This window comes from Cetorhinus maximus, chromosome 4 (genome assembly GCF_964194155.1).
Source record: "Cetorhinus maximus chromosome 4, sCetMax3.hap1.1, whole genome shotgun sequence".
Lineage (NCBI taxonomy): Eukaryota > Metazoa > Chordata > Chondrichthyes > Lamniformes > Cetorhinidae > Cetorhinus > Cetorhinus maximus.
Genome location: NC_135882.1, coordinates 22,206,579 through 22,227,082, shown reverse-complemented (window position 1 = coordinate 22,227,082; position 20,504 = coordinate 22,206,579). Strand labels below are relative to the sequence as shown.

Sequence of the window (20,504 nt, the reverse complement as noted above, 5' to 3'; positions counted from 1 at the left end):
TGTAAAAGCTTCTGTAAGTGTGTAAAAAGAAAAAGATTAGTGAAGACAAATGTAGGTCCCTTACCGCCTGAAATGGGAGTATTTATAATAGAGAACAAGGAAATAGCATAGCAATTAAACAACTGCTTTAGTTCTGTCTTCATGGAGGAGGAGACAAATAACTTCCCAGAAATACTAGGGAACCAAGGGTCTAGAGAGAAGGAGGAATTGAAGGAAATTAGTATTATTAGTATTGCTTGGGCCCCAGCTATTCACAATATATATCAGTGATTTGGATGAGGGAACCAAATGTAATATTTCCAAGTTTGCTGATGACATGAAACTTGGTGGGAATGTAAGCAATGTGGAGGGTGTTAAGAGGCTTCAAGGCGACTTATATAGGTTAAGTGAATGGGCAAATACATTGCAGATGCAGCATAACATGAAATAAGTGTGAAGTTACCCACTTTGGTCAGAAAAACAGAGTGGCAGAGTATTATTTAAATGGTGATAGATTGGGAAATGTTGATGTACAAAGGGACCTGGGTGTCCTTGTACACCAATCACTGAAAATAAGCATGCAGGTGCAACAAGCAATTACAAAGGCAAATGGTATGTTGAGATTCATTGCAAGAAGATTTGAGTGTAGGAGTAAGGATATCTTACTGCAGCTGTACAGGGCCTTGATGAGACCATGCCTGGAGTATTGTGCGCAGTTTTGCTCTCCTTATCTAAGAGAGGATATACTTGCCATAGAGGGAATGCAGCAGAGGTTCACCAGACTGATTCCTGGGATGGCAGGTTTGTCGTATGAGGAGAGGTTGGGCTGACTAGGCCTGTATTCACTGGAGTTTAGAAGAATGAGAGGAGATCTCATTGAAACATATAAAATTCTGACAGGGATGGACAGACTGGATGCAGGGATGATATTTCCTCTGGCTGGGGGGTCTAGAACAAGGGGTCACAGTCTCAGGATATGGGGTAGACCATTTAGGACTGAGCTGAGGAAAAACTTCTTCACTCAGAGGGTGGTGAACCTGTTGAATTCTCTACCACAGAGGGCTGTGGGGGCCAAGTCACTGAATATATTTAAGAAGGAAATAGGTTTCTGGACTTTAAAGGCATCAAGGGGTATGGGAAGAGAGTGGGAGTACAGTGTTGATATAGAGAATCAGTCATGATCATATTAAATGGCGGAGCAGACTCGAAGGGATGAATGACCTCCTCCTGCTCCTATTTTCTATGTTTCTATAGAAGCCGACAAATATTCTATTCCCCAGTGATGTATTAAATGTGATGGAGGAGAAGGAATTATTGAGAATGGTGGGGAAGAGAGTTAAATGAGTACTGGCAGTTGCTGAGAGGACTGGCAAGGTGAATAGCTGTACTCATTCTTTATTCTCTTCTGAGATTGTTTAATCTCTCCCTAAACTGGAGCCAGGTCCTGGTGATGATGTCCTGATTCTGACCATCTCCACTGCCAGTGCGCTGGCCCGCTGGATACTGGTCCTCAGGATGCTTCTGCAAGTGCAGGGGACAGTGCCTACCTACTTGACTTACTCCCTTCACCAGGAGCTTCAGGGAGGCAACTGGGTGCAGCCCTCCAATTCAGTTCTCCATGTAGTGGTACAACATCTGTTATGTCCTATTCAAAATAATCACAATTTTAGACACAGAAATTGGCCCTGAGGTCAATTGAATTTCTTGCAGCTGTGGAATGCAGCTTGCTCAGTCCACTGAATGTAGTGTCCTAATGAGTTATGGCATTCTAGATATACATATATACATGCGCATAACAATATAGTTCCTAACTACTTATGAATAATATAACAATGTAACAACATTGAAATCTGAAAGCAGGATATGAAACCTTGCTTTAAAGGCACCTGGAAGCCTTCCTCAGAAACCGTGAAGAAAAAATGGACAGCTTAACCATCTCTTAATGCCATTGGCTAGGCAGCCAATCAGGCAAATGTAAAATGGCTTGAAATTAAAATTGCTCAGGCCCCTTGCTGCCTATCTAGTACAGACTCATTCCTCAGTCATGTTCATCTGATTCACAGCCCAAGTTAAAATCAGGGCTTTAGTGCAGCTGAGCTCTGGGTGCAAATGATGACTGGAGATGGGCATTGTTAATAAGAATATCAATGAAGAAACCTTTTGAAGCTGTTTCAGATTGACTAAACTTTTTAACAAGCTAATATTGTGAATGCACAAACCTGGCTATCATTCGCAATCTTGCATGTACGTGTGGTGCAAACTGATATTTTCTGCCTTTTTTTCACACATTGCATACAATCTCAAAACAAACTCATTTTGTTGTTGACTCATGGGTAAGGAGGGGTGTACGCTGAATGCAAAGCATGGAGCAACGATTTATTCGAATCGCGCTCCGCTGTTCATGAATTATTCGTCACAGCCTCACAGCCAGCTCTCTGCAACAGCAAGTGCCATGCTAATGACCCTGCTGCTAACCCGGCAATGTGAAATCAGAAGTCCCATTGACACGCTTAAAATAAACGTAATCTCACAACTCCAGGTAATGCAGGCCATGCTGACTGGGGTGCCTGTAAGTGTTACAGTTAAATATTAGAACAGCAGGTACAGAGTACATGAGTAACAATTCCTTAGTGTTCCAAGTCTCAGCTTTGTAAAGCTAAATTATAATTCAGCTTACTACACTGCAATAATTTCTTTCCAACATACTGTAATGCAAAATCTGACTGATTTATTTTTCCCTTCCTTGTCAGCAAGCCGACTTAGCTTGCCCGGCACAGTGGTTGATTTGACTTACAATTTTAGAACTATGTCCATGTGGATGCCTCTTTGGAAAATGCATTAATTCAGTTTCTTGCCAGTTCAATTATCTTTTTGCATGTGAGATGATCAACTTTCAAGACTGCGGTGAACCTTAATGCTTCCAGTACTTTATTCTGCATACATTATCTTCAAATTGTTGCCCCTCCATTACTTTCCTAACCACAGCTGCGGCTCTTTCTATTACCATGGTCAGCTCATGATGGCAACACAGTCTGTTGGCCAATGATGTATGATTAAGAGATGAGGAAAGTTAAACCCTGATTTTAATTCTGGGCGCAGATCGGGCAGGCAGGAAGCCATCTTGGTGATGCAAGTCTGAACCCCAAGTTGGCAGCTTTAACTCTTGGGCTTCATTTCCATTTGATTGGCATTCTCATTCTATCTTGCTTCTCCCCCAGCTCTCATCACATGCATGCTATGCACAAACCCTACAACATCTCCACCTACAGGACAGGGGAAAAGTAGCCAATGCTGCTGCAGTGTTCAACTGTTCAATTGTTCTATGTTTGATTGTGTGAGTCTGTTTACTATTGATGCTCACTGTGCTTGATTAGTTAAACCTGGGTGTAGACTCAGAGAAAAGTAAGCAAAGCTAGAAGTTAGCTGCTAGAAGCTGCTAGAAGCATGAGAGAGAAGGCATCTTAAAGAACTGTGAATAAATTCCTGTTACACACTAATCAGCTGGTATGCCATCCCTGCATAGCTCTGACAGTCTATAGATTACACTGAGCAATGTAATTGTACCTTTTTAATTCCTTAGCTCCAGTCAAATTGGTTCTGTCCTTGAATCTTCTAGGACATCCTCTTTCTCCAGCACTGCAATGCTTTCCTTAATCAATTCAGCTACCCCTCTCCCTTTTCTTCCCATCCTATCTTTTCTGAACACCTTGTACCCAGTAATATTTAACCCCCAGTCCTGCCCTTCTTTGAACCAGGTCTCTGTTATTGCCACAACATCATATTTCCACATGGCAATCTGTGCTTGCAACTTCCCAATCATATTTACTATATTCCGTGCATTCACATAAATGCACAGTAACCTGATTTAGACTTCATGAATTTTTCCCTTACTCTGACCCTGCCTATTAATTTATTATTCACTATACTAGTGCTATCTGTCTCTCCCAGTACTTTGTGCACGTTGGTATTTCTCTCTAATATTCTATCCCGGTCCCCACACCTCTGCTGAGTTAGTTTAAAGCCCTCCCAGCAGCACTAGCAAAACAGCCTGCAAGGAACTCAGCCCCAGCTCTGTTCAGGCGCTACCTGTCTGGTTTGTACAGGTGCCATCTTCCCCAGAGTGAGTCCCACTGTCCCAGGAATCTGAAGCCCTCCCTCCTGCACCACTTTTTTAGCCACGCATTCATCTGCCTTTTCCTCCTATTTCTGTACTCACTTGCATGTGACATTGGGAGTAATCTGGAGATTACTACATTTGAGGTCCTGCTTGCTAAATTTTCGACCTAGCTCCCTAAATTCTGATCGCAGGACCACATCCCCCTTGCTATCTAAGTCATTGATACCAATGTGAACTGGGACTTCTGCCTATTCACCTTCTCCCAGAAGAGGGAGCCGCTCGATGACACACCTGACCCTGGTACCAGGGAGGCAACACACCATCCTGGAGTCACATCGACGGCCGCAGAAATACCTGTCTCTTCCCCTAACTAATGAGTAGACTATCACTATTGCTCATTTTTTCTTCTTCCTCCCTTACTGTACAGCTGAACCACTCGTGGTGCCACAAACTTGACTTTGACTGCACTCCTCTGAGGAACCAACACCCTCACCAGTATGGGAAACCTATTAGCGAATGGGACCCCAGGGGACTCCTGCACTACCTGCCTGGTTCTCTTGGGTTGCCTGGCATTCACCTATTACCTTTCTGCTTGCAAGTGCCTAGTCTACGGTGTGACCACCTCGCTGAACATGCTATCCATGTAGCTCTCTCACTCGCCCTTACACCACAGTGACTCCACTCACCACTCAAGCTCCGAAACCCAGAGCTCAAGTTTCTGCAACTGGCAGCACTTCCTGCACACGTGGTCATCAGCAGTGTCCACAACTTCCCACATATTACAGGGCATGCATTCCAGATGACTGAGCTACATGCGGGAAGTATGTCACAACAGATGCATCAGGAAATGCGATAGAAGTTGTACTCTCACAGCACATTGAAGGAAGTGAATGACTAATCACTTATGCATCACACCTATTGTCGAAAACTGAATGCAAATACTCTATTGGAGAGTGGGAAGCACTAGTCTGCATCTATGCTTGTGAACATTGGCAAATCTATCTATAGAGCTGAAAGTTCATTTTCCGCATCGATCATCAAGCACCAACTACAATGTTATACACATCAGGATCTGGTCATCGACATCTATGCATCTACAGATGGTCAGATTGTCTTCGTTAGGATAACTTCAAGGTTGACTATTTTGCGGATTCATGCAATTGGGCTGATCACGCAGAGCCACAACTTTAAATTTGTGGATCTCAGCATAGTCAGAGACCTTTCTATCTCAAAGACTATTTCTGTTTAGAGAAAACTATTTAGAGAAAATGGATAAGCTGAACTCTAAGAAATGACTTGATGTACATACATTTGTTGTTTAGGATGATTTAGTTTAAAATAGGGCTTTACTTTTACAAGGGGAAAAAGATGTGGTGTTCAACTGTCAATTGTTCTATGTTTGACTATGTGTATCTGTTTACTACTCATGCTCACTGTGCTTGATTAGTTAAGCCTGAATGTGGACTCAGAGATAAGCAAACAAAGCTGGAAGCTAGTTACTAGAGGTATGAGAGAGCAGACATTTTAAAGCACTGTGAATAAATTCCTCTTGCACGCGTATAAGTTGGTATGTCAACTCTGCATAGCCCCAATATATAAAATATACAACAGTTGTGCTGTCACTCAAGTAGAGCAAGAAGCCCCAGAGATTAGTGGTGCAGACAGAACCATGAGCATTAGGAAAAGTGAGGCTGGTGGCTTATCCCTGCAGAGTCTTTGCATATTACTTATAATTGTTTGTTTATCTCAGCCATTTTTCACAACTTTGAGCTGTCTCCTGAAGGCACTGTCGCCTGTTCATGTTCAACCTCTTAGTGCCATCCTAACTCTTATTTCTTCTCTCATAAATTCTGAAAAGCAGGAAGCTGCAGGAGAAGATACCTCAAGAAGAACCATCATGCATTCTATCCCTCCCTCCCAAATACCATCACAGATAAGCACTCAGCATGTGTTTGACAGTGAGGTAGAAGGGTCTGCACATGGTAAAACATTCAGAATGAGTGGGAGCAATAGGCAGAGGTGGCAGGGATATACCCGGAGAAAACTCCCCAGAGGACAAGGTCCTCTCCCAGCCCTGCCTAGCAGGACAGAGATAAGGGCTTCAGGGGGAACAGCCATGGAAAGGAAACTGCTTCCCTCTCACAGACAGATATATGAGCTATTAGAAACTTGTCAAGAAGTTTCAGCAGCATGGTTGAAAGGGTGGGGGAGTCAGTTCCCAGCCTGTGCAATGTCTCTCGTGAGGTATCACCATGTGCACCCTCCGCCATGAGCATATGCCTGGCATCCAAATACCAAAAATCCTCAACAAAATCCAGGAGAAAATTTAACATTCAACAAGAGAACAATTACAGGTGCAACTTTATTCCTGTCTCCAGGCTCCAATGATGCCAGTGTGGAAGGACTTCGGAAGAAGATCAAATCTGTGATCCGAGAGACATGCACCCGGATCACTAGGTTTGAATCTCACAGGCACCAAGACTGGTTCAACGAGAATGGCAAAGGAATATGCAAAATTCTCGATCGGAAATGCCAAGCTTTCTTTACACGTCGAAGTCACCCTACATCACAACAGAAAAGAGAAGAATACTGACTACTCAAATCCAAAGCTCAGAGACTGTTACATGTTATCAAGAATGAATGGTGGGTAAAGAAATCATATGAAATACAACACTACACAGACCTGCATGGCATGCACTGCTTCTTTCAGGCCACCAAGTCCATCTATGAACCAAAAAACAAATGGCCCCCTCCCCACTCTGAGCTGATGACAGCAATACTCAAAGACAATGCCGCTGTCCGAGGCTGTTGGTAGGAGTCCTATTAGAACCTTCTCAATTGGGAGTCAATAGTATCAGACAAAATAATCAAAAAATTCTACAATAGCTTGAGAGATCAAATTTGGGTATGCTGTCAACACTTGCAGAGATACAAAGGGTTACCCAACAGATGAAGGTGTGAGGTCCGGACAACATTTGAGATCTACAAAGCTGGTGGTCATGAAATATCACTCAAACTCTCAGAACTTTTCACAAAAATCTAGGAAGGAGAGGTACTACCTCCCAACTTCCACAATGACATCGTTGTTTCACTTTTCAACAAGGGTGATAAATCAATTTGTGAAACTATAGAGGCAAAGTCCTTCTGTCCACTGTGGGGAAAATACTCACACTAATCTCCTGAACTGCCTCCTATCCATCAACAAAGACATCCTTCCAGAGACCCAATGTGGTTTCCGGCCATCCTGGGGAACCAGAGATATGTCTTTCGACAAATACAAGAAAAGTGTCTGGAACGATGCAAAGAGCTCTATATGGCCTTTGTTGAACTGTCAAAGGCCTTTGACTCCATTAACCATGAAGCCCTATGGAAAGTGCTCCAGAGACTTGGATGGCCAGCAAAATTTGTTACTATTCTGCAACTCCTGCATGCTGTTATGACAGCAACCATCATTTTCAATGGATTGGAGACCGAGCCCTTTCATACCCAGATGGGCATTAAGCAAGGCTTTGTGATTGCACCAACTCTCTTCACCATCTGCCTCAGCCAGGTCATGGGACTCATTCGGCAACAACTTCCACAAGGGGTCATGATTAAGCTTCAACCCAACAGGAAGCATTTCAACCTCAATAGGCTGAGAGCCAAGATTAAGATGACTCTCCAGTATATCCATGCCTTACAATATGCCAATGACCGGGCAATTGTGGCCCACACCGTAAGCGACATTCAGGCCACCCTCAACTTCTTCAACTCTACATACAAAAAGGTTGGTCTCTCACTCAACATCAACAAGATCTAAATCCTTCACAGCCCTCCCCCAGACACGCACCAGCTATTGTCATTGATGGGGAAGCTTTAGAAGTCATTGAACACTTCCCGTATCTGGGCAGCTACCTTTCTCAAAAGGTCTCCATCAAAGTGGCGATCTATCACAAAATTAGCTGTGCCAGTGCAGCCTTCCAAAAATTGCACAATCGGATCTTCAACAACAAAGGTCTCCGTAAGAGGATAAAGGATATAGTTTACAATGCCGTTGTTGTCACAGCCCTTCTATATGGCAGTGAGACTGGGGTCACTTACCAAAGGCACCTCCACCAACAGTGTCTCCGCAGGATACTCAAAGTCAAGTGGGAAGACAGGCGAACAAACTCCAGCATTCTCACTAAAGCCAATTTTTCCAGCATCACAGCTATGATCGTGCAGTATCAGTTCTGCTGATCTGGACACTGCATCCACATGCCAAAATAATGGGCTTCTGAAGCAGATGTTTCACAACTTAAGGATGGCACCAGGTCTCAAGGAGGATCTAGAAAATGTTTGAAGGACACCGTGAAGGTCTCACTGAAAAGGGGACAAGCAGACATTGGTGAGTGGGAGGAACTTATCGATAAAATGTTGATGATCTGATTAATACAGAGTTTTCTGCAAACTGGGGGATGTTGGAAATGTCCTCTTTAGCAGACTGGAAGTGGCCAGTGGCAAAGAGGTTAAGGGCTATGGTGACTCTGGGCTGGATTTTACCACGAGCTTTAGGACCCAACCATTGTGGCAAAAAGTGGATCCTGAACCTGCACCCAGCAGTCGGACTGGCTCAGCAATTTTATTGCAATCGGCCTCCTAATTGGCCGCCTGCATGTCTGTCATCCGATTAAGGATGATGCAGACGCCTGATGCTGCCCGGCCAATCAGAGGGCTGATATCTCTGAACTCTCAGAAACTGGCAGAAACGGGTGCTGCTGAGGCAGGTCAGAGATCGTGTGGCACTCTGGGTAAGTTAATTAAAAATGAAAAATGTCAGGGGGCTGAGGGTTGGAGGGGAAATCCCTCTGAGGGTATTGTTTGGCCCACAGGAGCTGTCTTCCCTGCCAATGCCCCTCTTTGGGCCATGGTGCCTCTGGCTCAGATCACCCGTCCCAGGCTGCCTCCATGAAAATGGTGATCTCCTGACACCACGGGGGAGGGGGGATGGTGGTCACAACTCCAGCAACATGTCAGTGCCCCCCCCACCCCTAGCTTAATGGTCCTTAACAGGGCCTTTAACTATGGAAATTATCTGCCCACCTCCTTATCGTGAACAGCCAATCCACATCCAGACCCGACTCCTGCCCACCACTGGGAAACATCCCCGGTTTCAGAATAGTGGAGGGAGACGCTCCGATGCAGCTCCCGACTTTGGCACCAGCAATCCACACACTCCTCCACCCCCCTGCCCCCCACCTGCCTCCTTGCCTCCGTTCCTGCCATCCGGGGGCCAATAAAAATTTAGCCCTTTGACAGCAATTGACAAAGCATGGCCACCTGCTCCAGCAGGTAGGAGGTGCTGTTGCTGGAGTTTGTAAAGGTCTGCTACAGCTAATGTAGAAAAGCTGCAGCCTCATGATGTACTAGTCTTCTTATGTGTCCAAGAAAACTGACCTTTGACCTGTACACAAACTATGGGCCAGGCCTCGTTTGATCCACTCTCTTAGCTGCTGCTGGGTGCTATGTTGCTGCTCCTGGTCCCCTTCCTCCAATTATTGCCCCATCCAAATGAAACTGGTCATAATAGCACCCATGATGAACAGCAAAAGGTTACTGAAGGCATTGTAGGCAAAAATTGTAAAAAAGCAAGTGATCCAGAAGCTGGAAACTCTGCTGGCAATTCAAACAGCACAATGGCACTAAAATCCTGTGATCCAATAATCTACAGGTGAGTTCCCCTTTAAATACTGCTAATGGGCTGAGTGCTGGCTGGGACTTGCATTGGGCTCCTAATTGTGCCATGGGACCCTGATTTACATGTATTCATAAGGCTCCTACCTGCCTCTGGTGGGCAACTTGGCTGAGTCTGAAAACTAAGCAGTTGAATCGGTGGCCGCAGGAATGCATCATGAACAGTGTATGCTCTGCAGTGGGTTCAATTGCCTGCCCTCCCTATTCCTGCTGGTCCAGTTTCAAATAGGTCCTGTTACAAAAGCCAAATGTTTAAAAAAATAACTGCGCTATCAAAAAAATGGGTTTGGACACTGCAACAGCAATAAAATTAAACAATGAATTCACACTTATATACAGGTGAAGGGCATCTTACCTGTGTACTTTTCACCTGACTGCCCTTGTATTTTCCTGCAGAATATATAACACTACCCAATCATTCTTTTAGTTCACTCTGAGTGTGAGATTAATGAAACTAATTATAATGCTTTCCAGTAAGATGGAATGACCAATCAACACAACTGAGTTTCCACTTTTTTTAAAATCTGTAACACTGCCAAAAATGGTCAATTTATTTTAACGAAACAGATACTTGCTCTGGCTTGAGTTACAATCATTAAGCAGCATGGATTACAGTGTAGCTTGTATCAGTCTAGCAACTTTCTATAATACATTATAATGGAGAGCACAAAGAAAATGTACACTAATTAAAGTGTGCTGAACCGCACATACTTAAACCTGGGTACAGATGTGTCAATCCACTGCATACATGGTATTCATTTGCTAATTCAACAGATTTCAATAACAAATTTTGATGAAGTAGCAAGTAACAGGAGTTTACATCCAGGGACTGATAACCCAACCCTACTCCTCCTATTTCTTATGTTCTTATAGGAGTTGAGGCCTGGGGCAGATCAGCCATGATCTTATGGAATGGTGGGGCAGGCTTGAGGGGCCGAATGGCCTACTCCTATTTCTTATGTTCTAACTGTGGGGAAAACGGCAAGAGTTTCTGTGCAGGCACTCGACCATGCCAAAGGGCAAAGGCATCCTCTAGATTGCAAAGTGTAAGGAGGTCATGAACCTTTTTTGTCACTAGCACTGGAAACCATTTGTTCAATTGCCTCTGCTCCTTACCCCTCATTTCTCTTGCCTGCCAAGCTAAACCTCTCCCCAGATTAATTTTGCCCCAGATCAGAACCCCTGAAACATCTAGTTTCTCTCCCCCATGCTTTCTCCAAGATTGTTTTATGCATGAGTCCCACTGTCTGCTCCCTTGAGCCCATTGCCACCAAGCTGTTGATCACCCCGTTTGGTTTTCAGGCACCTCTGTGAGTTGACATTGTAAATAGCTCCTCTCTAGGCGCTATGTCTCTCTCTTTTAAGCTGTCATCATCAGTACCCCTCCATCAGAAAAAAAACCTTTATTCCTGTATCGTTGCACACTATCACCCCCTCTCTAATCTCCCTTGCCTTTCCAAAGTGCTTGAAGATGCTGTTGCCTCCTAAATTCATGCCTATTTTCCCATAATTCCATGTTGAGTCCCTCCAAACTGGTTGTCACTTCTCCCACAGTACAGAAATGGCCCTAACTGAAGACATAAATGATATTCTCTGGTGATTGTGACCAGTGTCCACCAACCCTTCCCCTTCCTCCTTGACCTCTCGCCAGTCTTTGGTGTGACCAACCACACCATCCTGTTCTCATACCTTTCCACCATAGTCCAGCTATGCTTAACTGCACTTTTATCTGGTTTCATTCTGAATATCTCTACTCATTGCCAGAGCATCTGTAGCAATGACTTACTTACCCCTCCATTCTTATATCTGGAGTCCTCCCATCATTGGTCCCCTTCTCTTCCTCTTGTGCTGCCTTTTAATGGCATCATCCATAAATTAGAGGGTCAGCTTCCATGTGTATGCTGATGACACCAAGCTCCACCTCTCTAAATCTCTTAACTGCTTCTGAGTTGTCAGACTGCTTGTCAAACATCCAGTCTCGGATAAGCTGAAATTCTGACTAGTTAAAATTTGGGAAGACTGAAATCATCACCTGTGATGCCTCGTCACTAATTCCATGTCCTTTCCACAATTCCATCCTTCTCCTTGGCCATTGTCCCAGGCAGTTTGCAACGCAGGCATCTGATTTGCCGCTGAGCTGAACTTCCAATCCCATATCTCCTCCATCATAAAGAGCACCTCGGTTTCATTGTATACATCAGCCCATCTGCTGTAGAAACCGATATAGGTCCTTCATCACCTCCAGCTTTGGCTGTTGCATTGCTCTGCTAGCTGGCCTCCCGCCCTCCATCCTCCATAAACTTCAGCTCATATAAGCTCTGCCACCTGTATTCTGTTTCACTTACCCATCACTTCTGTTCTCTTTGACTTACATTGGCTCCCAGCTCCCAGCCTGAAAGTTCAAATTCACTTCTTTATATTAATGTAATTTCATGGCCTTGGCTACTGTAACTTCCTCCAGCCTTACAAATTGCCCCCCACCGCCCACCCCCACCCCCACCCCCCCCAAAAAAAACTCTGTTTCTCGAACTCCAGCCCATTGTTCTATCATTGGTGATTGAGCCTTCAGCTGCCTAAATCCAATGCTCTGCAATTTCACCCACACACCCCCCGCCAGCACCTCCGCCCCTCCCCCATCCCCTCTGCCTCTCTATCTTCCTCTTCTCCTTTAAAATCCTCATTTAAATCCTTTTCTTTTTGCTATCCTTTCTTTTAATTCCTTCTGTTACTGACTTCTGATTTTCAGGTCTGTCTCTGTGAAGTACCTCACCTTTCTACAATTATATAGTCCTTTTTTTTTGTAAGTCCTGGTGATGCTGGTGGTGCAGTATGAATTTGCCACATCTGACCTTGTGTGTTTGGTGGATGGGGAATAGCTAATACAGAAGGTCTAAATTTCACTCAAGAGTACAGCTATGCACCCAAGGGCCAAGCGTCAGGAGTGCCTCCTTCGAGAGGAAGACTGCATGTGCTGTTGGAGGAAGTGGACCAGAGGAAGGTGGCAAATTCTGGAGCCAAAAGGAATCCTCCAAACCACATCACTGAGCAGCAAACATGGAAGGAGGTGGCCAACAGGGTCAATGCAATTTATCACATCCATGGGCCATGCAAGCAAACAAGGAATTCTCCGGATTAAGAAAGAGTATCAAGGTACTGATCAATAAAGATTACCAACTCAAATAAAAGGAGTGACTTCACTGCATGTCCACCAATCAAAAACAAAGCTAAAGGACTATGGGGATGAGGAGGGAGGTTAAATTGGTTATTAACTGTGCTGGCAAAGAGCTGAAACAGATATGACGTCTACTATGCTGTAAATCACTATGGTTCCGACCCACAGCTTGGCATCATATCAGCAATGTACCATGAAAAAACTGGCCTCATCCTCATATCATATCTCCACTAACATACCATGTCAGTAAAGCTGTGGCAGGCAATTGCAACTAACAGAGAAAAGATTCTTATCCATTAATGTTACAGAGAATATCTTCATTTTAAAATTCCCATCCTCGTTTTCTAATCCCTCCAAGCCCTTGTCTATCTCCTCCAGACTCCCGACCCTCCAAGCTATCTGTGCTCCTCTAATTCTGCCCTCTTGAACATACTTGATTTTTAATTGCTCCACCATTGGTGGCCATGCCTTCAGTTGCCTGGGCCCTAAGCTCTGGAACACTCTCCCTACACTTCTCCACCTCTCTACCCCACTTTTATCCTTTAAGACATTCCTTAAAACCTAATTCTTTGAGCAAGCTTTCGGTTATCTGACCTAATTTATTGTTAAGTGGCTAAGTGGCATAATTTGTTTTATTAAGCTCCTGTGAAGCACCTTGGAACATTTTATTACGTTAATGGTGCTATTTAAATATAAATTGTTGTTGTATTAATTGTTGAGTGTATTTGCTACCAAGTCCATTTAGCACCTCAAGTTTTTTCCATCTTACAGGGTCATTGCTTCACATAAGCTTTAATGTAGCTTGGGTGTTTGGGTGCATCTTGTGTTATGTCCAAATGCTGAATGTGTCTGCTTGACTGGTGTTGAAGGGAAAGGCCACCATAACTATGGAGTGAGAAATCACGCTGCATCACCTCTTCCACTATGAAGACCTTGCCGTACAAATCATAGGGGTGGAGGCCATTAAGAGAAAGGGAGAACTTAGTGGCTTTATGCCATGTGTTCTTCGGCCACGTTTTGTTTGTCCTTCAAGCTCACTCACTTCGTAACATGCTGATACCTCTTCTCAGCAGCAACAAGGCATTTGGCCTCATTAATGTATGCAGATTTCACATTTCATGTTAATCCATGTTTCTTTGTCCTGTGTAGAGGCCTCAAAAGATGATATCCCTCCCAAATAGCAGGCACTGTACACGAGCACCAACCTATCACTACATAGTCTGTAAGCATCAGATCACATACAGAGGAATCAGGCAGAGGTTGGGGTTTAGACCCTGCTGAATCAACGTGCATCAGTGAGGAGAAGCTAGTGGATGTAACAGCAGACAAGAGGAAGGGCTGGGGCACCTGCTGTAAGCCCCATGGATTCACACTTTACATGGACTGCACAGAGAGCTGAACATATTAATCAGCAGAAGCATTCATGCAGTTATTTGAGAATCTTCAGGTTGCCTATAGGAGCAGCAAAGAATATCCAGCAGTGTAGTTCCTATGTTTTTACAGGAATGTGCGAAGGCTGGGGATACTTGCAGAGCCTCATGCAACAAGCAACAATTTAAGGAACATTCTCAGCCATGTCTGTGAGGATAGAGAGACCAATTCATCAGCTGTTTTTCCGGCCAATGCTGTTTCTGCCACTATTGAGTTCTTGTTCTCTGATTTGCAGGAGGATCTCATTTCTGGCTCACTAAAGGTGAAGGGATTGGTTTGATGACAGGCTTTACGCTCCTTAATAGGATCAATCCCCAAGCAGGTTCCTCAGCAACTGCAAAGGGCGCCCAGCAGTTGGAGTGTAGGAGTGAGGGACTGGATGATTTGCTTATCAGGGCATTGACCCATCCAGCAAAGCAGTGGTTAGCCTCAGAGGAACCATAAGGGAGGCAGAGAAGGAACAAGACCAGCCAGCTAGCACCAAGCCATCTCAGGAACATGCAGAAAGAAGGGCTGTTTCTACAGCTTAGTCACCACCTTTGCCGCTCCATTGAGATGGCATTTAGAAGGTACACAAGACTCGGAACTAATCCACACATAATTATAATCCACACACCGGCCAAGTGCAAACCCTGGAGAACTAAACATTAAAGCAGAGACACAATGGCTGGGATTTTCCAGCCCTGCCATGGTGGGACCTGCCACGGGGGATGCAATGGACCAGCCAAAAGTCCATTGACTTTAGGCGGGACTGGAAGATCCCTGCAGCGGCTGGGGCTGGAAAATCCCGGCCAATATTTGTGACAGGGAAATAAACTGCTGATCCATCCTTTACAAAATCCCATTTAGAATTATATTCTAACTTTACAGCTGAGAGTCATGCATGCAGATGACAAGGTGGGCAGTGAGCTGCCTGGTTCTCTATAGCGTGAAGCCGGGGATAGTTCAACCCCTGGTTGTCTCATCTCTGAATGAGTGCCAGTCACCCGCCTGAACCTGGTGGGGAGCGTTAGCTGGCTGTTGGCAGGAGTAGGATTTTGGGTGACAAGAGGCCAGCCACTGTTGGGGATCCCAAAGAATGGATCCCAGCTCTCAGGCACGTGGTTGGGATGGGATGGGTGGGGATGCATGGGGTGGGGGGGGGGGGCGGTATCAGGACCGTTTTGCCATTGGCAGAGGGTGATGGAAGCTGGAGACAGACAACACCCAAGATTTCCTCTTGTTGCCTGGAGGAAACTAGAAATACAAGAAACTGAAAAAAAGACAAGCTTCCTTGGCCTCTTCTGTCTCTGGCTCCTTTTGTCATCAGGTTGATCTAGTAGAAATGGCCTCCAGTTAAATTGCAGTCGGGCTCCGATACCCAGTCGGCATATTTAAATAAAGACTCCAGTGTCTTCCAGTGAGCATCCCGCTCACTTGCTCAGAACAGCAGGCTAATATCAGAACCCAAAGCAAGGCGATAGGATTGGTGCAGGCAGCTGTACCAACCATTTTAACTGCCCACTCGCCAAATTTCTACCAGACAGACAAGGTTAAAGTTAGTCCTTTATATTCAGCAAGGACATGTGAGTCTTGCAAACAGTGGAATACAAGTTGATATGGTGAGTAAAGGATGTTGCAAATAGGTAAAACAGATAGTTAATGCCTGGATGAGTGCAACTCGAACAACACTCAAATGTTTGGCACCATCCAGGATTAAGCCGCCCACTTGATTGACATCCCATTCACCACCTTAAACATTCACTCCCTCCACCACTGACACACAGCAGCAGTGTATAACATTTACAAGATGCACTGCAGCAACTCACCAGGACTCCTTCGACAGCACCTTCCAAACCCATTACCTCTACCTAGACAAAGGAACATCGCCACTTGCAAGTTCCCATACAAACCACTCATCATCCTGAGTTAGAACTATATCACCGTTCCTTTACTGTCGCTGGGTCAAAAGCCTCAAACTCCCTACCTAACAGCACTGTACCTAAACCACATGGACTGCAGCGATTCAAGAAGGCGGCTCACCACCACCTCCTCAAGGGCAACTAGGGGTGGACAATAAATGCTGGCCTTGAGAGATGCTCACATCCCGTGGAAGAATAAAACAAATGCGGTTACTATATCATGCAAAAGACCTTAGGACTGTGAATTAGCCCTTAACTTTCATAAAGGTCTGTGATAGCAAGAGCAAAACATGCAGCTTCTAAGTGAAATTCCTGTAGATGAAAATAAAAGCAAAAGACTGTGGATGCTGGAAATCTGAAATAAAAACAGAAAAAACGGGAAGAGTCATGTTGGACTTGAAACATTAACAACCTGACCTGCTGAGTTTTTCTACTATATTCTGTTTTTAATTAAGATACCAGTTTTCTTGGCTGTATATCCGCGTTTCCCACCTTCTCTCCCTCTTGCTCCTTTGACTGGTGTAGGGTGTCGCAGAGGCTAATGACTTTAGTGATTTTCTCCAGACAACATCAAGGCAGCAGAATCTGACTGGGCTTACCAACTGTGTTTCAACCGAATTCATGTGGAACACGAATCTCTTATTTCCTGCCGACCTTACTTCAGGGATTCTTCGCAGGTGTCAATGGGCAGTGCTCCAGGGAGTGCATCTATCCCTATAGCAGCCCATTAGGCCATTCTGCAAAATGAAAGCATCATGCCTACAGAAAATTCACCTGCATTCTGCTGTTTCTGTAGTATGACAACTATACGGCGATGGAACTAAAGACTCTTTAATTTAAATGTGTCATAGGGTTTTCCTTGGGTTGTCATTGCCACATGTGCTTTTCATGATACATCAATGCATCTGAAATATCACCAAATATTGGTTTGAATAGATTCAAGCACAAAACAAGTTGAATTCTGTGGTGACTTTCAGAGCAACATGATTATCCTTGTACAGCTCAGGCTCCATTACAATGTTAGACCGTCCTTTGTCAAGTGGAAATGGTGAAGACAGGAGACATGGCAAAGCAGCTGTATCTTGAAATACGGCTCCTGGACCCATTCCAAATCGACACCAGATGGTCCAGGTGCAGGCACAATTGTCTTTCCTCATTCTGCTGAGCATCCTTTCCCTCCCCTTAATCCATCGTAGCATTGGCAGGCCTGATGGAATGTCCACACTCTATAGGATGCTTGGAGGCGGGGGGTGGGGGGCGGCGGGGGGTGGAAGTGCTGTTAACAAAATTGCTGTGGATTGAAGCTTTTGTAGAAGGAACCACGTTGTTGCAAAAATTCAGCGACAGTAAGCATAAAAAGCTGCAAAATCAGAGACAGTTGAAATGGGGGTGAATGAGGTTTGTGCGGTTAAGGGAAAATTACGCCGTCAGCTGGGGTGCTGGTTTGCCAGCAGCCAAACCACTCCTGGGTCTTTTTCCAGATGTAGGCTCGGGGCTGGAAGGGCTGAAAGCCACAAGCGGTAGGTAGCCAATTCACTGGAATTGAAGACCTATTAAGGCCTATTGTCAGAGACTGACTGGAATTTTCCAGTCATTCTGCAGGCCCCTAGAGGTGTCAAGACTAGGCCAGCTAGCTGTCTGGAGGTGGCCACCTGGTGTCAGGCCAGGTTGAGGGCCAAAGGGCAGCGTTCCAGGCAAGCTTTAAGATCTTCTCCGCCTGTGGGCACAGCTGCAGCCACAGGCCGCCATGTGGAAGGGGAACCTCTCTACAATTGTGGCCCAGCTACTCAGGGCACATTGAAATTCAAATGTTTAAAAAGTTGGAGAGCGGTGGCTCAATCAAAATGGAGGGGCCCTCTGTGACTGCCAGCTGCTGTTCCTTCCGAGCTGACCTTTGATCCTCCAGCTTTTAGAGCCCACCCATTGTCCTTAATTGGATGTGAGGCCATCCTCTGGCCACTAATTGGCCAATTCAGGGAAAATCACTGCCAGGTAACTGTTTCCCATACTCTGTGGGGCCATGACCCAACCCAAAATCCTGATAAGAAAGAAAACTCCAAACTTGCAATAAAAAATCTATAACTATAGCAACTGAAGGTATGGCCTCTCCTGCTGTCTATCAGGGGTCACGTCATGTTCTTGGAGGCTCCGACCTATGAGCCCTAAGCGCAGGCAATATGGGGGGGTGGGGCTTCCTGAGGAGAGTCCTGATCGAGCATGTAGCACCTGAAAAGCTCTCTATAATAAAGTTTATCTGTTTCTTGTTGAAACCTGTCCACTCTGTCAAGTCACTACAATATCCTAATGTTAAGATTAGAATGTAATTGCTAAACAACATGGAAATGGATGAGCTCCTTGTTTTAAACAGGTGGAACGGCAGAAAGAGTGAGGAACCAGGAGAATTCCTTGTGGCAATAATTCAAACTTGGGAGGACAGTGGTGCCGACACTCAGGCCTACCTGTTTGACCTTGACAATGCATATGCTTTCTGGGTGAGGCTGGTATAAGTGCCATTATCAGGGAATATGGTGTATAGGTTGATAAAGACAAAGGGTGAGTTAGCATTGTGAACTGGGGCTGCATCATGAAGCATTTATATGCATGATTCCTCATACAGTGCGTTCTTGATCTAAATCAGCTGCAGGGGTAGATGCTGACAGGAAGCCAGACACTTTCTTACAGGAATTGAGGGCAAATAGGGCCTGCACTCACAACCAGTCACACAGCAGCAGTGAAAAAGGACAGACACGTTTACCCCTTAAAGTGTAAGGGACAACTGACTGTTTCCAATGAGCAAAGGAAAGAATCACAGTTTACCCCTCATGTCTCTAGTATTAGAATTTTCAGACCAGTTGGCATAGAGTTAACTGTACACCTCTAATATCTATGAATAAAAAAGTATATGACTTTATGGTTCAAAATATATTGTCATATTCCACACCAGTGATGGATTGTAGAACCCAATGTTTCAAATAATTATAATTTCTTTCTGCTGAAAGGCAACTTAAATCTCTGATGGATCGAAGAGCTTTGATTTAATTCATCCCAAACGTTTTGCCATTTCGTTTCATTCTTTTCCTTGACAGAAGCTGTTTGTTTTGTGTTTGACCCTGAAGAGAAGTCATTTATTTTCTCTTTTACCAGTTTTCCTGTTTTCACAGTGGTTACACTCGATCCGTCATCTTATTTCACTTCGAGTTCCAGGTCATCTTCTTCACTGATTGCTTCCGCAGAATCGTCAGGGTTATACACTGAGCTTCGCTTCATTCCAAACAGTGAACTTGTCTGCTGTCTTCTTAACCTATGTAAAAAGGATTAAAATCACTACAATATTTTGGTTTAATCTTCCAAGTAGTAGCTTTATTTGGTCAACCAGGTGAAAACCTTTTGCTGCGATAGTGGAATCCATATTGGTGGCGTTTAAGTTGGCCCAATACACAGTGCACACCCTGTCCCCCATAGAGACATACCTCACTTACTTAACCTCTGCTTAAGCTTTCTGGACTTATCAGAGCCTAGGATGAGGAACTCGAAGTGTGCATATTAATATTGATGGAATTTAACCAGCTAAAACCACACAGCTTGCAGTATATGGTAGTTTAGTCACCGACTCTATCCCTCCCCTAGCCACAGTTGAGGCCGAACCATGTTTGAACCTTGGAATCCTATTTGACCCTAAGTAGAGCTTCTGACCCCATATTCACTAATTCACCAAGGCAGTCTATTTCCACCTCCAAATAATCCCTGTCTCCGCCCCTGCCACACCTCACCTGCTGCTGAAACCCTCCTACGTTCCTTTGTTATGTCTACGCTCAAATATTCCAATGTTCTCCTGGCCGGCCTGCCACCTTGCAGCCCCTGTAACCTTGAGCTCATCCAAAACTCTACTGCCTGTATCTTAATTTGCATCAAGCCCCATTCACCCAACAGCCCTACAGTGGGCTGGCAACACCTTGATTTAAAAGTACTACTCCCTGTTTTCAAATCCCTCCTGGTCTTGCTCTCCCTATCTCTGTAAGCTTTTCCATCTCTACAACCTTCCAATATCTCTGCACTCCTCCAATTCTGGCCTCTACGCATCCCCAACTTTCTTTGTTCCACCAATTGGCGATTGTGCCTTCAGCTAACTAAGCTCTAAGGCCTGACTCTGGAAGTTCCTCCCTAAACCTCTCCACCTATCTACCTCACTTTC

At 44.8% G+C, this 20,504-nt stretch overlaps 1 protein-coding gene across 2 annotated transcripts in view; it reads right to left on the bottom strand.

Moving 5' to 3' along the window:
• Positions 1–15,529: 15,529 nt before the first annotated feature.
• Positions 15,530–20,504, bottom strand: part of LOC144679543 (coiled-coil domain-containing protein 102A-like) — a 632,296-nt gene continuing 627,321 nt past the window's right edge. For both annotated transcript variants that reach the window (XM_078540034.1, XM_078540035.1), the window contains one exon: positions 15,530–19,613. In XM_078540034.1, the coding sequence (XP_078396160.1) occupies positions 19,496–19,613 (118 nt within the window). In that variant the 3' untranslated portion in view covers positions 15,530–19,495. The remainder of the gene's footprint in view (positions 19,614–20,504) is intronic.